Source organism: Odocoileus virginianus, chromosome 31 (assembly GCF_023699985.2).
Source record: "Odocoileus virginianus isolate 20LAN1187 ecotype Illinois chromosome 31, Ovbor_1.2, whole genome shotgun sequence".
NCBI classification, from domain to species: domain Eukaryota; kingdom Metazoa; phylum Chordata; class Mammalia; order Artiodactyla; family Cervidae; genus Odocoileus; species Odocoileus virginianus.
This window is the reverse complement of record NC_069704.1, coordinates 13,355,031-13,371,776: the sequence shown is the minus strand read 5'-3', so window position 1 is coordinate 13,371,776 and position 16,746 is coordinate 13,355,031. Positions and strand designations below refer to the sequence as shown.

General features: G+C 43.2%; 1 protein-coding gene across 7 annotated transcripts in view; it reads right to left on the bottom strand.

The window, feature by feature from the left end:
* EPB41L4B (erythrocyte membrane protein band 4.1 like 4B) overlaps positions 1 to 16,746 on the bottom strand; it is a 135,313-nt gene that overhangs the window by 14,410 nt on the left and 104,157 nt on the right. For 3 of the 7 annotated variants that reach the window (XM_070459325.1, XM_070459328.1, XM_070459329.1), the window contains exons 18-22: positions 14,570 to 14,695; positions 13,593 to 13,663; positions 10,510 to 10,608; positions 4,033 to 4,216; positions 1,962 to 2,039 (exon numbers count right to left, since the gene is read on the bottom strand). In XM_070459325.1, the coding sequence (XP_070315426.1) occupies positions 1,962 to 2,039; positions 4,033 to 4,216; positions 10,510 to 10,608; positions 13,593 to 13,663; positions 14,570 to 14,695 (558 nt within the window). The remainder of the gene's footprint in view (positions 1 to 1,961; positions 2,040 to 4,032; positions 4,217 to 10,509; positions 10,609 to 13,592; positions 13,664 to 14,569; positions 14,696 to 16,746) is intronic. The other 4 variants (XM_070459326.1, XM_070459330.1, XM_070459327.1 and 1 more) reach the window with 3 other exon arrangements.

The window sequence follows — 16,746 nt, the reverse complement described above, 5'->3', positions numbered from 1 at the left end:
TCCTCTCTCACCAGCTCCCTGTCCTTCCAGCTCTGGCCCAAGGAGCCAGGGCAGTGATGTGGCTTTAGGAGGTTCGTCCAGTCTCAGACCCCAAGTATAGCATTTCCTTGGCTATCCTAGGAGATACAAATGCCATGCCTCTCCATCACCCCAGCAACAGGGCAGAGAGGGCTCCAGTTCCTATTTCTGTGATGATGGGAGGAAAAAATGAAGGAGATAGAAGTAAGAGGACCAGACTAAGGTGGAAGCAGGCAGCTGGAGCCCCTCTTCCTCTCTAGGACCCTTCAGCACTCTCAGAGATAGGACTCTGGACTGAAGTAAAACCAGAAATACCAGACCTCCAGCACACCTAGCGTGTGTATGCGCTCTGTGAACATGTACCTGTGCCTCAAATTTGCACAAACAAGACAAAGGATGCTTCATCTTGAGAACAGATATTCCCTGCCGACTCTAGCTGTGAAGTGAGCAGCTGTGTCTTGCACAAGGATCTCAGCTGTCCCGTAGCTGGGCAGTGCAGCACCTGGATCCTATTTCAGAGCTCTGTCGGAGCTGCCCAGAGACATAGGCAGAGTGTCCTGGGGACAGGGAGTAAGCTCCCTGTTGTTGGAGGTTACCCTATCTTGGCAATCTGTCTAACAAGAAGCGCATGAATGACCAGCTCCATTTTCTTGAACATGGGAAGGAAGTAACTCTGCAGGTTCCCGAGCTGGGCATCACCCATGGTCAGTTCTCAGCTGGTTATCCGAAGGAGCCGACTCAAAGCTCTCAGACAGCACCAGCTCTCCAGATGAGATGCACAGTTGCAGAAATCACAAGCGATTTCCTTGTGCTATCCGAGGCAGGAGCAGTGATCATTCCTAAAGCCTGCGCAGCATTTGGCCTCATATGTCCCCTCTTGAAAGCTGCCCAGAAAGCCTTCCCACCCAGGGCACCCTCATCCAACTAGCCTCTTCTGAATGACTGCCACCTGGCTTCCCCCTAAGTATCCTGCACATGGCTCTCCTATGGATTCTGACCCTTTATCAACCAGAGCCCCTCCAGCCTCCAGCTGCCCTATCCACTCCCAGAGCCGCGCACACAGCCAAACACACAGATCAGTTCTCAGGAGATAGGTTTTCACTTGGCTCATATTTTGACTCACAAGCCAAATTTGCAAATCATGATTTATGTTCCAGTACCCTTGGGTATCAGGCTAAGCCCAGCCGAAGGTACATCCAATCTTGCCTGTGTCATCCAGTGATATTAATTATATCTTATACATATTTACGTTGCTTTCTATGTGGGGCTCTTTCTCTTGTGTGATCCTCATCATACTCTTAGGCAAGCAGGGCAAACAGTGACATCCTTATTGAACAGAAGATGGGGCAGCAATTATCCAGTGGCCAGGATCTTAAGGTGAGGAGCAGAGACTGGAGCTAGTTCTGGTCTGCGTGAGTCCTGGTCCAGTGCTCCCTCCCCCAAGTGGCTTTCCCACCTGCAGGAATCCCATCCCTAAGGAGAGACCTGTCTGCAGAGGATGGCGGATGGTAGGGAGGCACAAGGGGCCTGGAAAGCCAAGGTGAGGCCTTGAGCCAGTGCTTCAGGCCAGAGCATGTTGTTGGAAGAGACAGCAAGAGATACCCGACGGCAGGCATGCGGGGCGCAGCCCGGGAAGCCGAGAACCCGAGAGTCAGGCTCGGAGGAGCCCTAGGAGGCTCAAGGACCAGCAGACAGGTGGGGCGGGACCCCTGCTGCCGCCCTCAGAGGAAAGGGGACACTGCCCTCCCTTGGGGGCTCTGGGAGGTGGAGGGACCCCTGACGCCTGAACCCTGGAAGAAAGCTGACCCTGAGCCTCCAGGCTGCGAGCAGGACAAGAGGGAGAGCCTGCCCCTTGGTGATGCCCACCTCCGTCCATCCGTCCCACTGCCAAGGCATGTCTACGGTCTGCGGCTTTTCTGGTTTTAGCAAAATGGAAAGTTTACCAGAGGAGTGGCTTCCGTGAAATCCATTAGGAGATCCCCCGGCTCCAAGGTAAAGGCACCTCCGCGGTTAGAGGGGCTCTACAGAGGCAGACAAAAACATCCTAGTTAGGGGCGGGAGGGAGGCTCACGAGAGAGGGGCTGTACATACACATATAGCTGATTCACGTTGCTGTGTAGCAGAAATCAACACAACAATGTAAAGCAATGATCTTCCAATTAAAAAATAAAAACAACCTGAAAACAGAAATATCCCAGTGAGTGCTGGCTCTCGACTGACCATGGAATTTCATCAGAAAATACAGGTGTCCCCTACCTCTCTCCTCCCCTCACTTACTAGCACTGAACTCATTATTACGCCACCCCCACCCCCTCCCCATCACGGTTCTCTTGCTCAGCAGGGTACAAAATATTGAGACCAAACCCCAATTTTTCTGACATCTTCATGGGTAGAAGCAGGTTATAGGGAGGGGGAACTGTCTTTTTTGAAGCTGCAAACAATTTTTCTTAAATGCTCTGAGTGCTCTTTGACTGGCCTTTGGGGGAAAAATACTTCAAAGAGTCCTTTGAATATATAAAGAGAAAGAAAAGACCCTATCTTGGATCCAGGGGGCCAAGACCTCAAGGAGCTAAACTCATCTGCACAATAGTGAGGAAAAGCTTTCTGGTGGGAGGGTGGGATCTTTCATTTTTTGGAAAAATTTTTTCTGTCTTGCCCCGGAGTCTCAGCAGCATGGGGGCCTTGAAGCCCTATATGGGAAAAAGTAAGTCTCAAATCTCATTAACTTGGTGCAAGCAGAACCCTAAGGAGAGAGCTGGCCAGGAGAGGGAGCCCTGTGGCCTCTGATAGGATGCCGCCTGCGTCTCCAACCCAGTTCCCTTCTGTTTTGTAAATGTGTTCGCGTGGTTTTTAACCATGGCCTGGGATATAGAGAGGACCCTGTGTCCACACTTGGGACAAAGCAGTGTAGGGACTCGGCACAGTGGAGGGGAACCCGACTCCAGTTCCCAGGAGGTGATCTACAGAAAAGCAGGGAGCCTCAGTCTCGGCCGGTCACAGGCTGAGGGGGTCCAGCCAGGATTCTGTTGAGGAACTTGGAGGCATTCCCAGAGACCCCCAGGAATGGACCCCCTGAGAGACTGCCAGTGGGCATGCAGGGTGTGGCCTGGACTGTCGTTACTCTGATGTTACTGGGAATCGTGCTCCCTGGAGCTGCAGAAGCCTCAGGCATCCTGTTTGCACAAGCACTTTAATCTCCACTGGACCCATGGGTTGGGCAGGGTAGTAGATTTTACTCCCATTTTTGGGAAGAAGAAACAGGCTCAGAGAAACAAGGTCCATGGAGTGACTGCTCATTTAAAGCAGCCATAGGTTTTGAAAGGAAGAATTGGGAATAGACTCTGTGACTCTGGTCTTGCCTTGGGGGGCCCCGTCTCATGCACACAGCATTCCTCAGTGGGATCAAGGGACCAAGCAACATTTGACCCAGCATTTGCTTGGAGAGCAAAACCAATCGCTGAAGAGTGACTGCAACCAAGCATCACTCAAAGAAAACCAAGAGAAATGTCTTGTGTAAGACCTTTGTCACAGCCCATTCACACCGCTGGCAATTTCCTGGAATTTCAAGCTGACAGATAGAATATTGACCAATTTCAAACTATCAACACAGGCTATCTCCCATAAGGAACGAGATGGGGATACTTCTAGGTTTTTACTTCTCCAGATTTTCCATTTTGGTGAGTAAAAAGCCATTTTTCACTTTCTGCCTTCACAGTGGAGTAATAGCGTTTGTAGGGATGATATTCTAAAACCAAAACTGCCCTCAGCAATCTCTTAAATTTCCCTTTAAGTGCAGAATACATGCTTTCATATTATACTATTTATCTCTCATACACGGTTATCTTTCAGGGACAGATTATATTAAAACAACAACAACAAAAAATATGGTTGTTACTGTTGTTTTAGGAGCACCCAGAGTTGATGACACAGAGCTCGAATGCACACAGATGCCACACACTGAATTTATGCAGAAAGTGCAGGAAGTGTAGCTACTCCTCAGGGCTCTTCCCGTACCTTGGCCCCCGGGGACAGCTGGCCCTTGCCTTCTGAGTTCTGAGGCGAGCTGATCTTGTGAACTTTGGGGGACAGCAGCGGCACTGAGACTGGTGTGGCGGTGGCGGTGGCCGTGGTTGGAGCTGTGGACGCTCCCACTGCCTCGGCCAGGTCTGGAGGGAGGTCGTCTTCGTCACTGCGGTTACTAAAAGCACATGAAGCTCTGCTCATTACAATAATAAACAGGCTGTGGGGAGTGGAGGTAGGTGGGGAGGGCTGGGACGGCTCGGGTAGGGGTTGGGGTCTCCCCAGATGTCTACCAGATGTCCAGCTTACGGGAGCCAATATATCAACCTTTAGCCAAAGCAAATTTGGGCTGGATTTTCTGTCACTTGCCAAGGGATGAAAAACAAATTTTAATATATTTCAATATAAAAATATAATAATCATTATTTTATCCATTTGTAAGTATATAATTCAGTGGCTTAAAGACATTCACAATGCTGGATAGCAATTACTTTATCTATACCCCAGACGTTTCTATCATCTCAACAGCAACTCTGTACTCATCAAACAATATCTCCCCACAGTCCCCTCCCTGTAGTCCGCGGTAAAGTTTGTTCTGCTGTTGGGGCTCAGAGTGGGCCACCTGCAATTATGCCACAGTGGCATATTAATTTTTTTAATAAGATAGAGTTGTTTTTAATTTTAATAAAACTACATGGAGGAAAAACTTAATACATTTTTTATATAGCATTTTTTGAAGACCCTGAAGGAAAGACTGAATTACTACCATCACTGAAAATTTATTTCTGGAAATGTCCACAGGATTTTTTAATTAATCGGATAAGAGATATTTTTACCATTAAATAAAATATGTATTCATTATGAGATATAATATCCTAGTTATGAAAAGTTGCACTTTAAAAACAATTTAGGGTAATTTTGTCCTTTGGCATTTAGTCAGAAAAAGCAATGACTTTTGGCATTTAAATCAGAAATAAATATTCATCAGTATAGTTTGTACTCCCTATCTTGTGTGTTAAGTGTTTCTTTTCAAAATAGTAGTTACGTGGGGATAAGAAAACTTACTGGTACTGAGGTACATAAATTTCAATGTGAGGATTTCAGTATGACTTCAAGGGTTTTGTAAGAGAAATATTTGCATTTGTGTGCTTCTTTTCCCCTTCAAAGAGTGCTTACAAGTAGAGTCTGGAAAATGGGAAGTGGAAGAGCAATGATCTTAGAATGCACATGATAAAATGATTAGGAGAGGACAAGGGAATAAGCAGAAAATTGAAAATAAACATTTCATGAGAGGTTGAAAAATGTAGATACATATATAGCTTGTACTGGCTTCCAAGAGAATACTGAAATTCTGCTGAGGGTCTCCAGTTTTCTTCTTCTCTTCATAATGTCAAATTATAACGTAAAGTATTGCAAAAAGTTGTTCCTTAATTTCTGACAGACTTTCTCCTTTCAGCTTGTTATGTGGTATAAAGGTCTGTCATATTGATTATTTTGAATTAAGTTACTTAAGAAATGGTCACCAGCACTCTGACCCTCCTCTCTGTCTCCCTGAAAGCAGGATATAAATCTCTCATGTGAAAGGTGTATTCCCTATAGTAGGCAGAAAGACCCCTTTATCACAGAGATAGGGAATTTAGGCCAAGAAGCCTATATAAACAAATCTTGCTACTTCTTTAAGTTACTACCCCAAGACCAAACTGTTTAGATGCTTCACTAATTGAGTACCCAAAATGTAAGTTTCTTTATCCTGTCAATTCCTTACAAAATTTTTATTTCTTTGTCTAAAAAGTACAAAAGCTGCCTGCTTTGGCCACTTCTTAGGTGCTATTTCTATGAGATCTCCATGTGCATGAATTAAAATTTGTTCCCTGTTCTCCTAATAACCCGTCTTCTTATTTTATTATTAGTCTGGCCACAAGAACTCAGAAAGGGGGAAGGGGAAATTTTACACCCCTCCCCGACATGGTTTTCTGTCCAAATGAATGTGACTACTCTAGGTACCTCATATAAATGAAATTATATAGTAAATACTTCTCTGTATCTGGGTTATTATTTTTTTTTACTATAATGTTTTCAAGATCTATCCATATCGTAACATAAGTCAAAGGTTCATTCCTTTTTATGGTTGAATAATATTCCATTGTATAGACAGATTATATTTTGTTTATCCCTTCATCTGTTGATGGACAATTGGGTTGTTTCTGCCACTTAGCTATTGTTATGAATGTCGTGTGCAAACATCTGTTTGAGTCTCCGCTTTCAACTCTTTCGGATTAGAATTCTACCTAGGAGGGGAACTGGTGAGTTGTATAATAGTTCTATGTTTAACATTTTGAGGAACCACCAAACCAAGGGATGTTATTCTGAGTAGCCTCCCATATAAGGGTAAATATAAGAGCTGTAGAAACCTACTGTTTTGAATGAGACTCCTCTTATGGTCTAACAGCAACTGTCCCTTTGGTGATAAACTGGTTATAAAGGAGGAGGTGGGCACAATTGCCTTGGGGTCAAGTAGTTCTGATTTTAGACCCTCTCTGATCAAACGGGAAGACCCACGATGGAAAGGGCACTGGACAAGAAGTCATCAGGAGGGAGGAGAAGTCCCAGGATGGCACCTGGGGCTCATCTCCAGAGCCTGAACTTATGGGGAAGGCTTGACTCTCACAAGATATGCCAAGGCTGGAAGACTTTCTGGTCAGATCATCCTGGCAAAGAGAAGCACCATCAATCCTCCACTCTTGGCATGGACAGTATTTTCTCAAACTTACAGAAATTAAGACAAGTTCCCTATTGCCTGATGCCAACCAGATTCCTGCCTGTGCAGGAAAGTGCTAAAGCTTGCTTGAACCCTGTACATTCCAAAGGAAACACTGTTCATTAACAAGCTCCTGAGAGAACCCCTGGACCCTTGGAATATCCTGCTGAATAAGTGGCTTAGCATACTAAAGGTCTTGAGCCAGGCTAAATAACTTCTGTTATCAATGTGACATATGATAAACACACGGTATCTCAGGTCAATTCATGAAACATTTTAATAAGTAAAATTTTACATATGGTATGATTCTTTTCTTTGAAATGATTCCTTTCTGTTTTAAACAAAGGCATAGAAAAATGTCTAGAGTGATAGTCATAAAGGTGAACATTGGTTATTTTCAATGGTATGATGCTATGGGATTAGCTCCTTTTCCCTTTGGATTTTTCTGTCTTGCCTGAATAGTTTCAGATTTTTACACTATGTTTATTTTTACCTTTTTTAAAAAATATTTTTTAATGTAGGTCATTTTTAAAGTCTTTTTTGAATTTGTTACAATATTGCTTCCATTTCATGTTTGGTTTTCTGGTTGTGAGGCATGTGAGATCTTAGCTCCCCTACCAGGGATCGAATCCACGCCCCCTACATTGAAAGGCAAAATCTAAACCACTGGACAGCCAGGGAAGTTCCTACACTATATCTAAATAAATAGTAAAGTTCAATTTATGGGGGAAACCTAACAGATCATCATTTTCTAAACATACCAGCTGATCTCAATATAAAGATATACTTTACCTGCCTTAAACTCTTTGCAAAGTTTAATTTCTTCACTCTAAATACAGCAGCCACACTTTTCCTCCCTATGTTGTATTTCAAGAAAAGAACACAGCTGAGATTTTTGTCTATATCCTAAAAAGTAGCAGTTTGAAAACCTGTTCAGAGAACCTAAATACCATGATGCTTTAATGAAGGAGCTTAAAGCCCAAACAAGCACATATAATTCTGACCTAGGGACTAGTAATACTGTAACCACTAAAAAAGGCACACACCTCCCCACGTGTCAAAAATAATGATGCAGAATTATTTTTGAGGGAATGAGAAATCTTAGTTTTTCCAGTCTACATCCCTTAACCATGTGTTTATTAACCTCATCAATATCTGTGAGTGGAAGAGCTGAGTAAAGTAGTGGTAACTAGTGTTGACAATACAAGAACTATTTATGGGATGAAAATGCAAAACTGGGAACATCCTATCTGTTAATTTTGCTATTTACTACTAATGGGGGAAATGGTGCCATTCTTTGATTTTCAAACCAGAATACTTTGGGTATCTTAAGAAATACACATGAAATCAGAGGTTCAAAAAGGGTTTCCTTAAAAGAGGCAATTTGGTGAGTTAGTTAAATTTTCTTTCCTTCCAGGCCATGTATTAGTCAATGTTTCCAACATGATTACATATCCTGAATGGGTGATAATAACATTTTGAATTTCGAAATGTAAAATGAAAGGCTAATCTTGCCAACTTTATCCTCTGGGAAGCAGATTTTTCATCGGTTAATCTGTCCCCCAGAGATCATTAGGAATGTTAATTATTTGAAGCTTTTTCATGTTGACTTTCCTAGGAAATACAGCTGCTATACAGTCCAAAAATTTCTACCACGGCTAATGAGGTGGAATGTGCCTGTCCTGAAATAGCACTCCCCCTTCTCCTTTTCAGAAGGTGCAAGTGGCAGGCCAGAGGCGGCTGTTGGAGAATTGCATCAACAGTTCTCCCCTTGTCCTATACATTGTAGTCTGGGTACCTCCTAAACTTGACCTTTTTAGAGGCTTCAGGTGCATCATAAGAAAGTAAGAGTAACTCATCCTTCAGCCCGGTCCCTTGCTAAGGCTTACCCACATTGTCTTATGTTTACCCTCACAAAATCTTTGTCCATTTTACAGATTACAGGGAGATTCAAAGAGTAATTTTCCCAAGAGCTTATGACAGTAAACAAGAAGCCTTTCTCACTCCAGAGTCCCATGCTTTGCCCTGCACCCAAAGATCCCCTTGCAGCTCTCTGACCAATTATATATCCAGACACGATACGTGGGCCATAGCTGAGGTCAAGAAATAGGAACAACCATTGTGGTTTTACTAATGTACCACCACATTTAACTGCAGCATTAACCTGTCCTCTTTGGATTAAAATTATTTATAATCTGTCTTTCCCTCTAATAAATTTAAATCCTTGCATGGGAATTGTTGAAGTCACTTTGTTCTTCCCTCACAGTGGCTAGAATATCCCTGTGCACGAGGGAGTTAGGAAACTTTTGTTAAGTTCAACATAACTGGACCGGTCCTGCTGGTTCCGGCATACTTTGGAATACGGCTCCTCCCACAGGAATACGGCTCCTCCCACAGGAATACGGCTCCACCCACAGGAATATGGCTCCTCCCACAGGAATATGGCTTCTATGGCTCCTCCCACAGGAATACAGCTCCACCCACAGGAATACGGCTCCTCCCACAGGAATACGGCTCCACCAACAGGAATATGGCTCCTCCCACAGGAATACGGCTCCACCCACAGGAATATGGCTCCTCCCACAGGAATATGGCTCCTATGGCCCCTCCCACAGGAATATGGCTCCTCCCACAGGAATATGGCTCCTCCCACAGGAATATGGGCTCCTGCTACAGGAATATGGTTCTTCCTACACAAATTTGTTGTTGTTGTTCAGTTACTAAGTCATGTCTGACTCTTTGCAACTCTATGGACTATAGCATGCCAGGCTCCATGGGTTCTCCAGGCAAGGATACTGGAGTAGGTTGCCATTTCCTTCTCCAAGGATCTTCTCAGACTAGGGATTGAACACGTCTCCTTCATTGGCAGATGGATTCTTTACCACTGCGCCACCAGGAAATTCCTAAGGAATAGAGCTCTTCTTATTGCTCAGGGATCAGCTTGGGCTCTATTGACAGACAGTGCTAGCATTTCACTAAGGCACAATGGAGACAGCATCCGACATAGCTCCCCACGTTCCTCCTATGCTATCTGTGCCCTGAGGAAGCCCCTCCCCTTACGTGTGGGCTGGATCTGGTGACTTGCTTCTAATGAAGAGAATATGGCAAAAGTGATGAAATGTCATGTCTGAGATTAGGTTATAAAAGGCTGTGAGGTTGCCTTTCTAGAAGTCTTTCTGGCTCTTCTTGTGTATTTTCTCTGATAGAGAAAGTGGAAGAGGTCTACATGTCTAGGAACTAAAGGCAAACAAACAAACCTCCAGTCAAAAGCCAGCAAGGAATGATGTCCTCAGTCCAACAGCCCTCAAGGAATTGAGTTCTGCCCCACACTGTATGAATGAGCCTTCAGATGAGGCTGTAGACCTTGCCAGTATCTTGAAGGCAGCCTTAACAGACACTCTGACCCAGAAGACTCAGCTAAGCCATGCCTGGACCCCAACCCACAGAAACTGTGAGAAAATAAATGCAGATTGTTTTAAGCCACTAAATCTTGTAGTAATTTGTTATAAAGCAATCAATAAGGAATGCATATGCCACCTGTGTCATGTTTTCAAGGAGAAAGATCCAGCACTATTATGACTTACATCAGAAAATAGACTGTATTTTTGAGGTGGTCCTTTGCGATGGGTGTGAAGGGCTAAGAAGCATTTACAACTGGACATTTGGCATCACCTTTGTTGTTATAATTGAAAAACTTGCAGCATGGAACTCACAAGCTGTATTGTCTTGTTAACTTCCGCACTCGGGGAGGCTTGATCTCCGGCTTTTCCATAGCTGGTTGTGTAGTTTCCACACGTATAGGAATAGGACTTCTAGAGACACATCAGAAAAGCAGAACAACACCAACAAAGAGGTTCACGGTCTGGTTTTGACAGTAGGGACTGCTTTCTCAGTTAATTTATACCTTACTAACACTGATAGTCAAGATAACTGTTTTTTTTCCTCCTCTTCACTCTACCTATTACATATAATTATTTAAAAATACCACAGAAAAGCCAAAATAAAAAGATTATAAGGAGGAAAATACAGCAAGCAGGAACTGAACATGATTGAGGTCTCACATGAAATTTCTCTGCCCAAAACACCGCTTCCCAATATTAGGTTTTTGTTCATAACCAGGTTTTGCCAGTGAAACGAGTAAAGGGAAACCTACGGATAGCCTATTTTTACTTCCAAGTGAGTAATCTAGTATCTATGTTATTTTAAACATAACACAGAATACATTTTTTAAATAGATAAAGAATGATAGAGTAGTTCATATAAAAAATATATAATCAGAAGACTTTAAGACTCACTCTAAAACATTTAAATTCTATGTCCAGATTAAAATGTTAAAAATTAAGTTTCATTTTTATATTTTCTCAAGAAAACATGCCAGTTAACCAAGGGCTTACTCCTAAGTGTGATTTTAAGGAAAAGTTTTTATACATTTTTATGCTTGAGTGATTTCACTTAAAAAAAAAAAAAAACAGTAAGTACTTTCTGGGACCAATGGACATCAAAACAAACTGAGATTCTTGGCAAGAGACTTCTAGTAAGTCAGTTAACACGTCTGGGCCTCCATCTTCCCTTCTTAGTTCAGTTCAGTTCAGTCGCTCAGTCATGTCCAACTCCTTGCGACCCCATGAACCTCAGCACGCCAGGCCTCCTTGTCCATCACCAACTCCCGGAGTTTACCCAAACTCATGTCCTTTGAGTCGGTGATGCCATCTAACCATCTCATCCCCTGTCTTCCCTTCTACTGAGTGCCTAATTTGGTGGGGATAGGTATGTGGCCAGAGTGCAACAAATGCTAAAGAAACATAAATGAGCAAATATGAAATAGTCAGTGTATTCTAGGTTCATGACTTCCTCAAGCTGGGCCCCTAGAGGCAACTGAACGCAGTCCTTGGAGGAACTCAGGGGAGCACATTACTTTGCTAGGGTGGAATGGGTGGTGTTTGGAAAGCTTCAAGGAGGGGCTTAGACTTAAGCAGATGGAGGGAAGACTTCCAAGGTGGGAGACGGAGTGGAGACCCAGATCTGCTGATGGGTAAGGTAAAGTCATAGCATCACTGATTCAATGGACATGAATCCAAGCAAGTACCAGGAGATAGTGAAGGACAGGGAAGCCTGGTATGCTACCGTCCATGGGGTCACAAAGAGTCAGACACAACTTAGCAACTGAACAACAAAAACAAGGTAAGATCAGGGGCTTGTGACTAGAGGGGAAACCAGGGCCCATGCATGAGGTGCCTCAAGCTGAGTTGTTTACATAAAGGCAAAGGCAGTCACTGAAGGTTTTTGGCAAGTGAGTGGCATGGTCAGACTTGCATTTTAGAAAGGCCGTTAGAGCAACAAGGATGCTGGTGAGGACAGGCCAGATGGAGCATCTTAGAAAACTGTAATAGTGATTATCCAGGATGAGAAATGGTGAGGGCTGGGGAGTAGGCTGGGAAGAGGGTCATGATAAGCAGGGGATGGGCATGGGAGATAATATGAAAGTCAAATTGGCAGGATTTGGTGACCAGTTAGATAAGGGCATGAATAGGAGAAAGTCAAGGACTCCCAGGCATCAGGTCTGAATAACAGGTAGGGAACAATGACATTGGGGCTTCCCTGGTGGCTCATTGGTAACCAATCTGCCTGCTATGCAGGGGATGCAGGAGATGTGGGTTCGATCCATGGGTCGGGAAGATCCCCTGGAGAAGGGAATGGCAATCCACTCCAACATTCTTGCCTAGAGAATCCCATGGACTGAGGAGCCTGACGGCTACAGTCCATAGGGTCGCAAAGACTCAGACACGACAGAAGCGACTGAGCACATGAGTGCACACACAACAGTGACATTAACCAAGAGAGGAAAACTGATGAAATGGGCAGCAGGGTAGGGCTGGAGGAGATGAATTAAGGTTTCAAAAAGTCCAAGAGGCAGCTGGGTATGTGTCTCTGGAGTAAGACGAATTTATACCAAGAACATGGACTAGGCATCATAAGATAACATAGAAAAATATTCATTTTTATTTTTAGCATCAAGTGTAAGAATTTCCCAGGGTAGTGTCTCCTAGATTACATAAGGTGCTTTTTGAAATTCTTGTTTCTGGCCTTTCCCCACTACAACACCCCTACCCCCGCCAAAACTGCCCTACCTCCCACCAAAGGATTGGAAAGGTCTGGAGTAGGACTGTGGTTTTTGGTTTTAACAAGATACTGATGCAGTCCTCCTTGGATACATTTTAGGAAACTTTATCCTAGGGAGACCCCACCGGTGTTAGCAGACTGCCAAGGTGTCCATGGGGCTGCCATGATCTATAGGTGGTTATTCACAGAGAGGTGAAGGGTGGCTACTTTCTATGAGATTAGGAAAGAAAGGTTTTTCTCTGGGTTTGGGTTGGTGGTGGTCTGGGGGCTTTAAAGAACATCTGTGACTCTAGCACTTCCAGGGGCTCAGATGCTGGGCCAAGGGAAGGGTACTGAACTGAGCTGAGACAGTGAGCAGAAGCCAGGTCATGAAGGGCTCCCTCTGCTCTGTTAAGGGGTCCAGACTCCACCCTGACTTTAAACAGGGGACTGACATGGTCAGATCAACATGCCTGAGAAGGAACGCAAAGTGACTTGTTAGTACAGCAGGTAGAAATATTAAAACAGAGGCATAAAGGCAGTTGAGACAGTCTTTTTCTCTCTCTCTCTTCAGGCTCACATTCTCTCAGTTTTCTTTTTCTTCTCTACTTTATTATCAAACGCCCTCATGAGTAACGTTTTGAGAATAATGTTAATGGTACTTATTGTTTCCCCATTCAACCAAGAAGCAACAGACCTTACATTAGCGTCCTGAAGAGTGGATTTCTTATTAATATTTACAAACGTTGATTCCTCTTTTCCAACCTGCTAAAGAAAACAGGCAGGTTAGTCAAAACTTAATATCTTGGTACGCAAAAATGTTCCCAAGTGTCCTACATTCAAAGGATTATAGAAACGTGACGGTGTATCAGAGAGGTAGATCATCAAGTACTCAGTCAATAACCAGTTTTTTTTTTCCCCCGGTGTTTATTTAACAAAAAAATGTTTTATTGAGTCATTCCCCATCATGGGGATTAACACTTAATCATTCAAATACAATCAATGCTTGCATTCACACTCTTATCGAGTACCTGCTATGTGTCAGCTCAGGACTGAATGAGAAAAGGATGGTGTAGGGAAAGTCAAACCCCCAGTTTAATTCCCTACCTCACATTTTTAGATCAGGAATAATAAGCAGCTCCATGCTCACATAGCACTTAGCGCCTTGAAAAGAGTTTAGAATCTGTCCTTTCACATCAAGTGAAAGTGTAGCAAGCCCGGGAGGAGTCACGTCATATGATTTTGAAAGAAGCCTTGTCCTCCTCCCTCTAGTGAGTCCCACAAAGAAGTGTGGGGAAGGAAGGACACCCACGCAGCCAGCCAGGCCAGCTGAGCTCACGCTGGAGATCAACAGGAGACGTAGCAGCCAGGGGCCCTCAGACCCACCACAGCGTACAGAGCCGGCCCTTTCACTTCCTCAACTACTACTGGGTTTGGGCCAAAAAGTTCTTTCAGGTTTTTCTGTAAGATGTTATGAAAAACTCAAATGAGCTTTTTGGCCAATCCAATAACTACACTGGTTAATAACTCTTTATATTAAAAGCTCTATTCACATAACAGGTGTGGTTCCTACGTCCTGGCTGGACCCGACTGACACAGCAGTCCCAGAGCACCTCATCTACACGTTCCTGATGAAACCTCGTGACATAAAATCACAGGCTTGCAGGCACGCACCTGGGCACTCACTCGGGACGCGTTCTCCAGCTGGGCCTTCAAAATGTTACACTTCACGTGATCAGCCACGGGGGACGGCAAAAGTGGGGTCTGAAGAGTCTTCTCAGAAACTTTTTTCTCTTCGGCCTGAGATGAACCAAAATACATGTAACGAATGGTAAATGAAGAACTAAGGAAACACATACATTAATCTTTCCCAACCATCATCACTGCAAACAACAGAGTCAAGTGCGTCACCAACTCCTTGGGTTTGTACCAGTGCTTTTACTATTTGCCAAGGATTCACAAGCGCATCCCCTCCTTCTCGTGTGAAGCAGGGAGAGGAAGTGGTAGGAAGCTCACGAGTCACAGGACCGGGAAGGTCCAAGGAGACTCTTTCAGATTCATGCAGCCAGAGCCAGTGGCAGAACCAGGACTCAAAGTCTGAGTCACATACTGTGACATGTATGTGTGTGTGTGTGTTCAGTCGCTCAACTGTGTCTGACTCTTTGTGATCCCATGGTCTGTAGCCTACCAGGCTCCTCTATCCATGGGATTTCCCAGGCAAGAATACTGGAGTTGGTTGCCATTTCCTTCTCCATGGGATCGTCTGTGACTTGTTAGTTCAAGGGTCATTCATATTTTTACAATAATCTTGCTGAAAATTGTTATTCTCAATAAGAAATCTGTATCTGTTGCCTCACTGTAGAGTGTCTCAGACTTCAATAATCTAATGCCACCTTTCTTATTATTTTTTTTTTGCCATTTCTCATGTATTAACTAAACATGTACCTATAATTCATATAATCCAATCAAAGTGGAATACCCTGGGGCTATCTATTTGAAATGTGTCCTAAGCAATAATATCTTCGAAATCATAGACTTGGTGGCTATTTTATTTATTATAACGTAAGTTGTGATAAATATGTAACTATTAAAGAATACTCATCTATATATACAACTTGAAATCAACTTTGATGATACACATATCACACTCTGGGAAATAATGCCTTATTGCATATCTCAGTGCTTCTATGGTGCCCAGCATACAGAAGATGTTTGAAAAATATCCACTGAAGAAGATTATAATAGATAGTAATACTAGATGATATGTGTTTAATAAGAAAGATATAAGACCATGCGACTACTCAAAGACATCAGGACTAAATATGGCATATTAGCCATAATGTACCTGAGCAAGAATAAAATGTAAAGACCTCCAATTCTGCAAGTTTCAAAATTAACCTCATCCACTAATTCAAAACTCCTATTGAGTACCTCGATACAGACAGCAGGGGTATTATGAAAGCTGCAGAGGAAGTATAGGGCAGTTGGCTGGTTGATATCACTGAATAAAGAAAAGAGAGCAGAGAATGCAGTTTCCCAGTGGGATCTCCAAATACATGGAGGGTATTCAGTAGGACAAGTTGAACTCAGCAATTTCACAACACAGTAAAATAAAGAGACAGAAGACCTGGATTTGAATCTCAGCTCTTTTCCTTATTAGCACCATAAAAAAAAAAAGATGATGATGTAGATGGTGATGGTGATGAGAAGGAGGGGAGGAGGGAGGATTTAAGATGCATGTCTCATTGAATCCTCTCATTTAACCATCCCATTTGATGGTAGATACTATCACCATCCCCGTTTTATAGATGAGAAAAACAAAGCAGAGAGATGGTAAGTCACTTGCCCAAGATCACATAATACCCAGAAGAGCCAAGGTTCACACTCAGGACTGGGTAACTCCAAAGCTAAAGCCCTGACCACCCAGCCACACTGGCTCCCCTTCACCTCTCTGAGGCTCAGTTTCTTTCTTCATAAGATTATCATGACAATCACATGAGAGAAAAAAAAAGATATGAATGGTACTTGCATGTTAGAAAAAAAAATGCAACTAAAAAAGAAAAACAGATGTGAGGACACTAATGATCCTAAGCCATCAAGTTGGGTACAAAGAAAATAGACTCTTTTGAAAGGAATCAGTAGCCTAAGAAACTTAGCATTCTGTAAAACAAAAGCAAAAAACTATAAGCAATATTTATTTTGAAAGATGAGCACTACAGTATAGTTTGAAGATAATTTATCTTGTGTTTGTAAATCCTGTTAATTAAGATAATTGTTTAACATTACCATGAGGTTTTCACAGGTGTATGAAGGTTAATTTTTAATTAGATTTAATTTTTTGGAATGATATG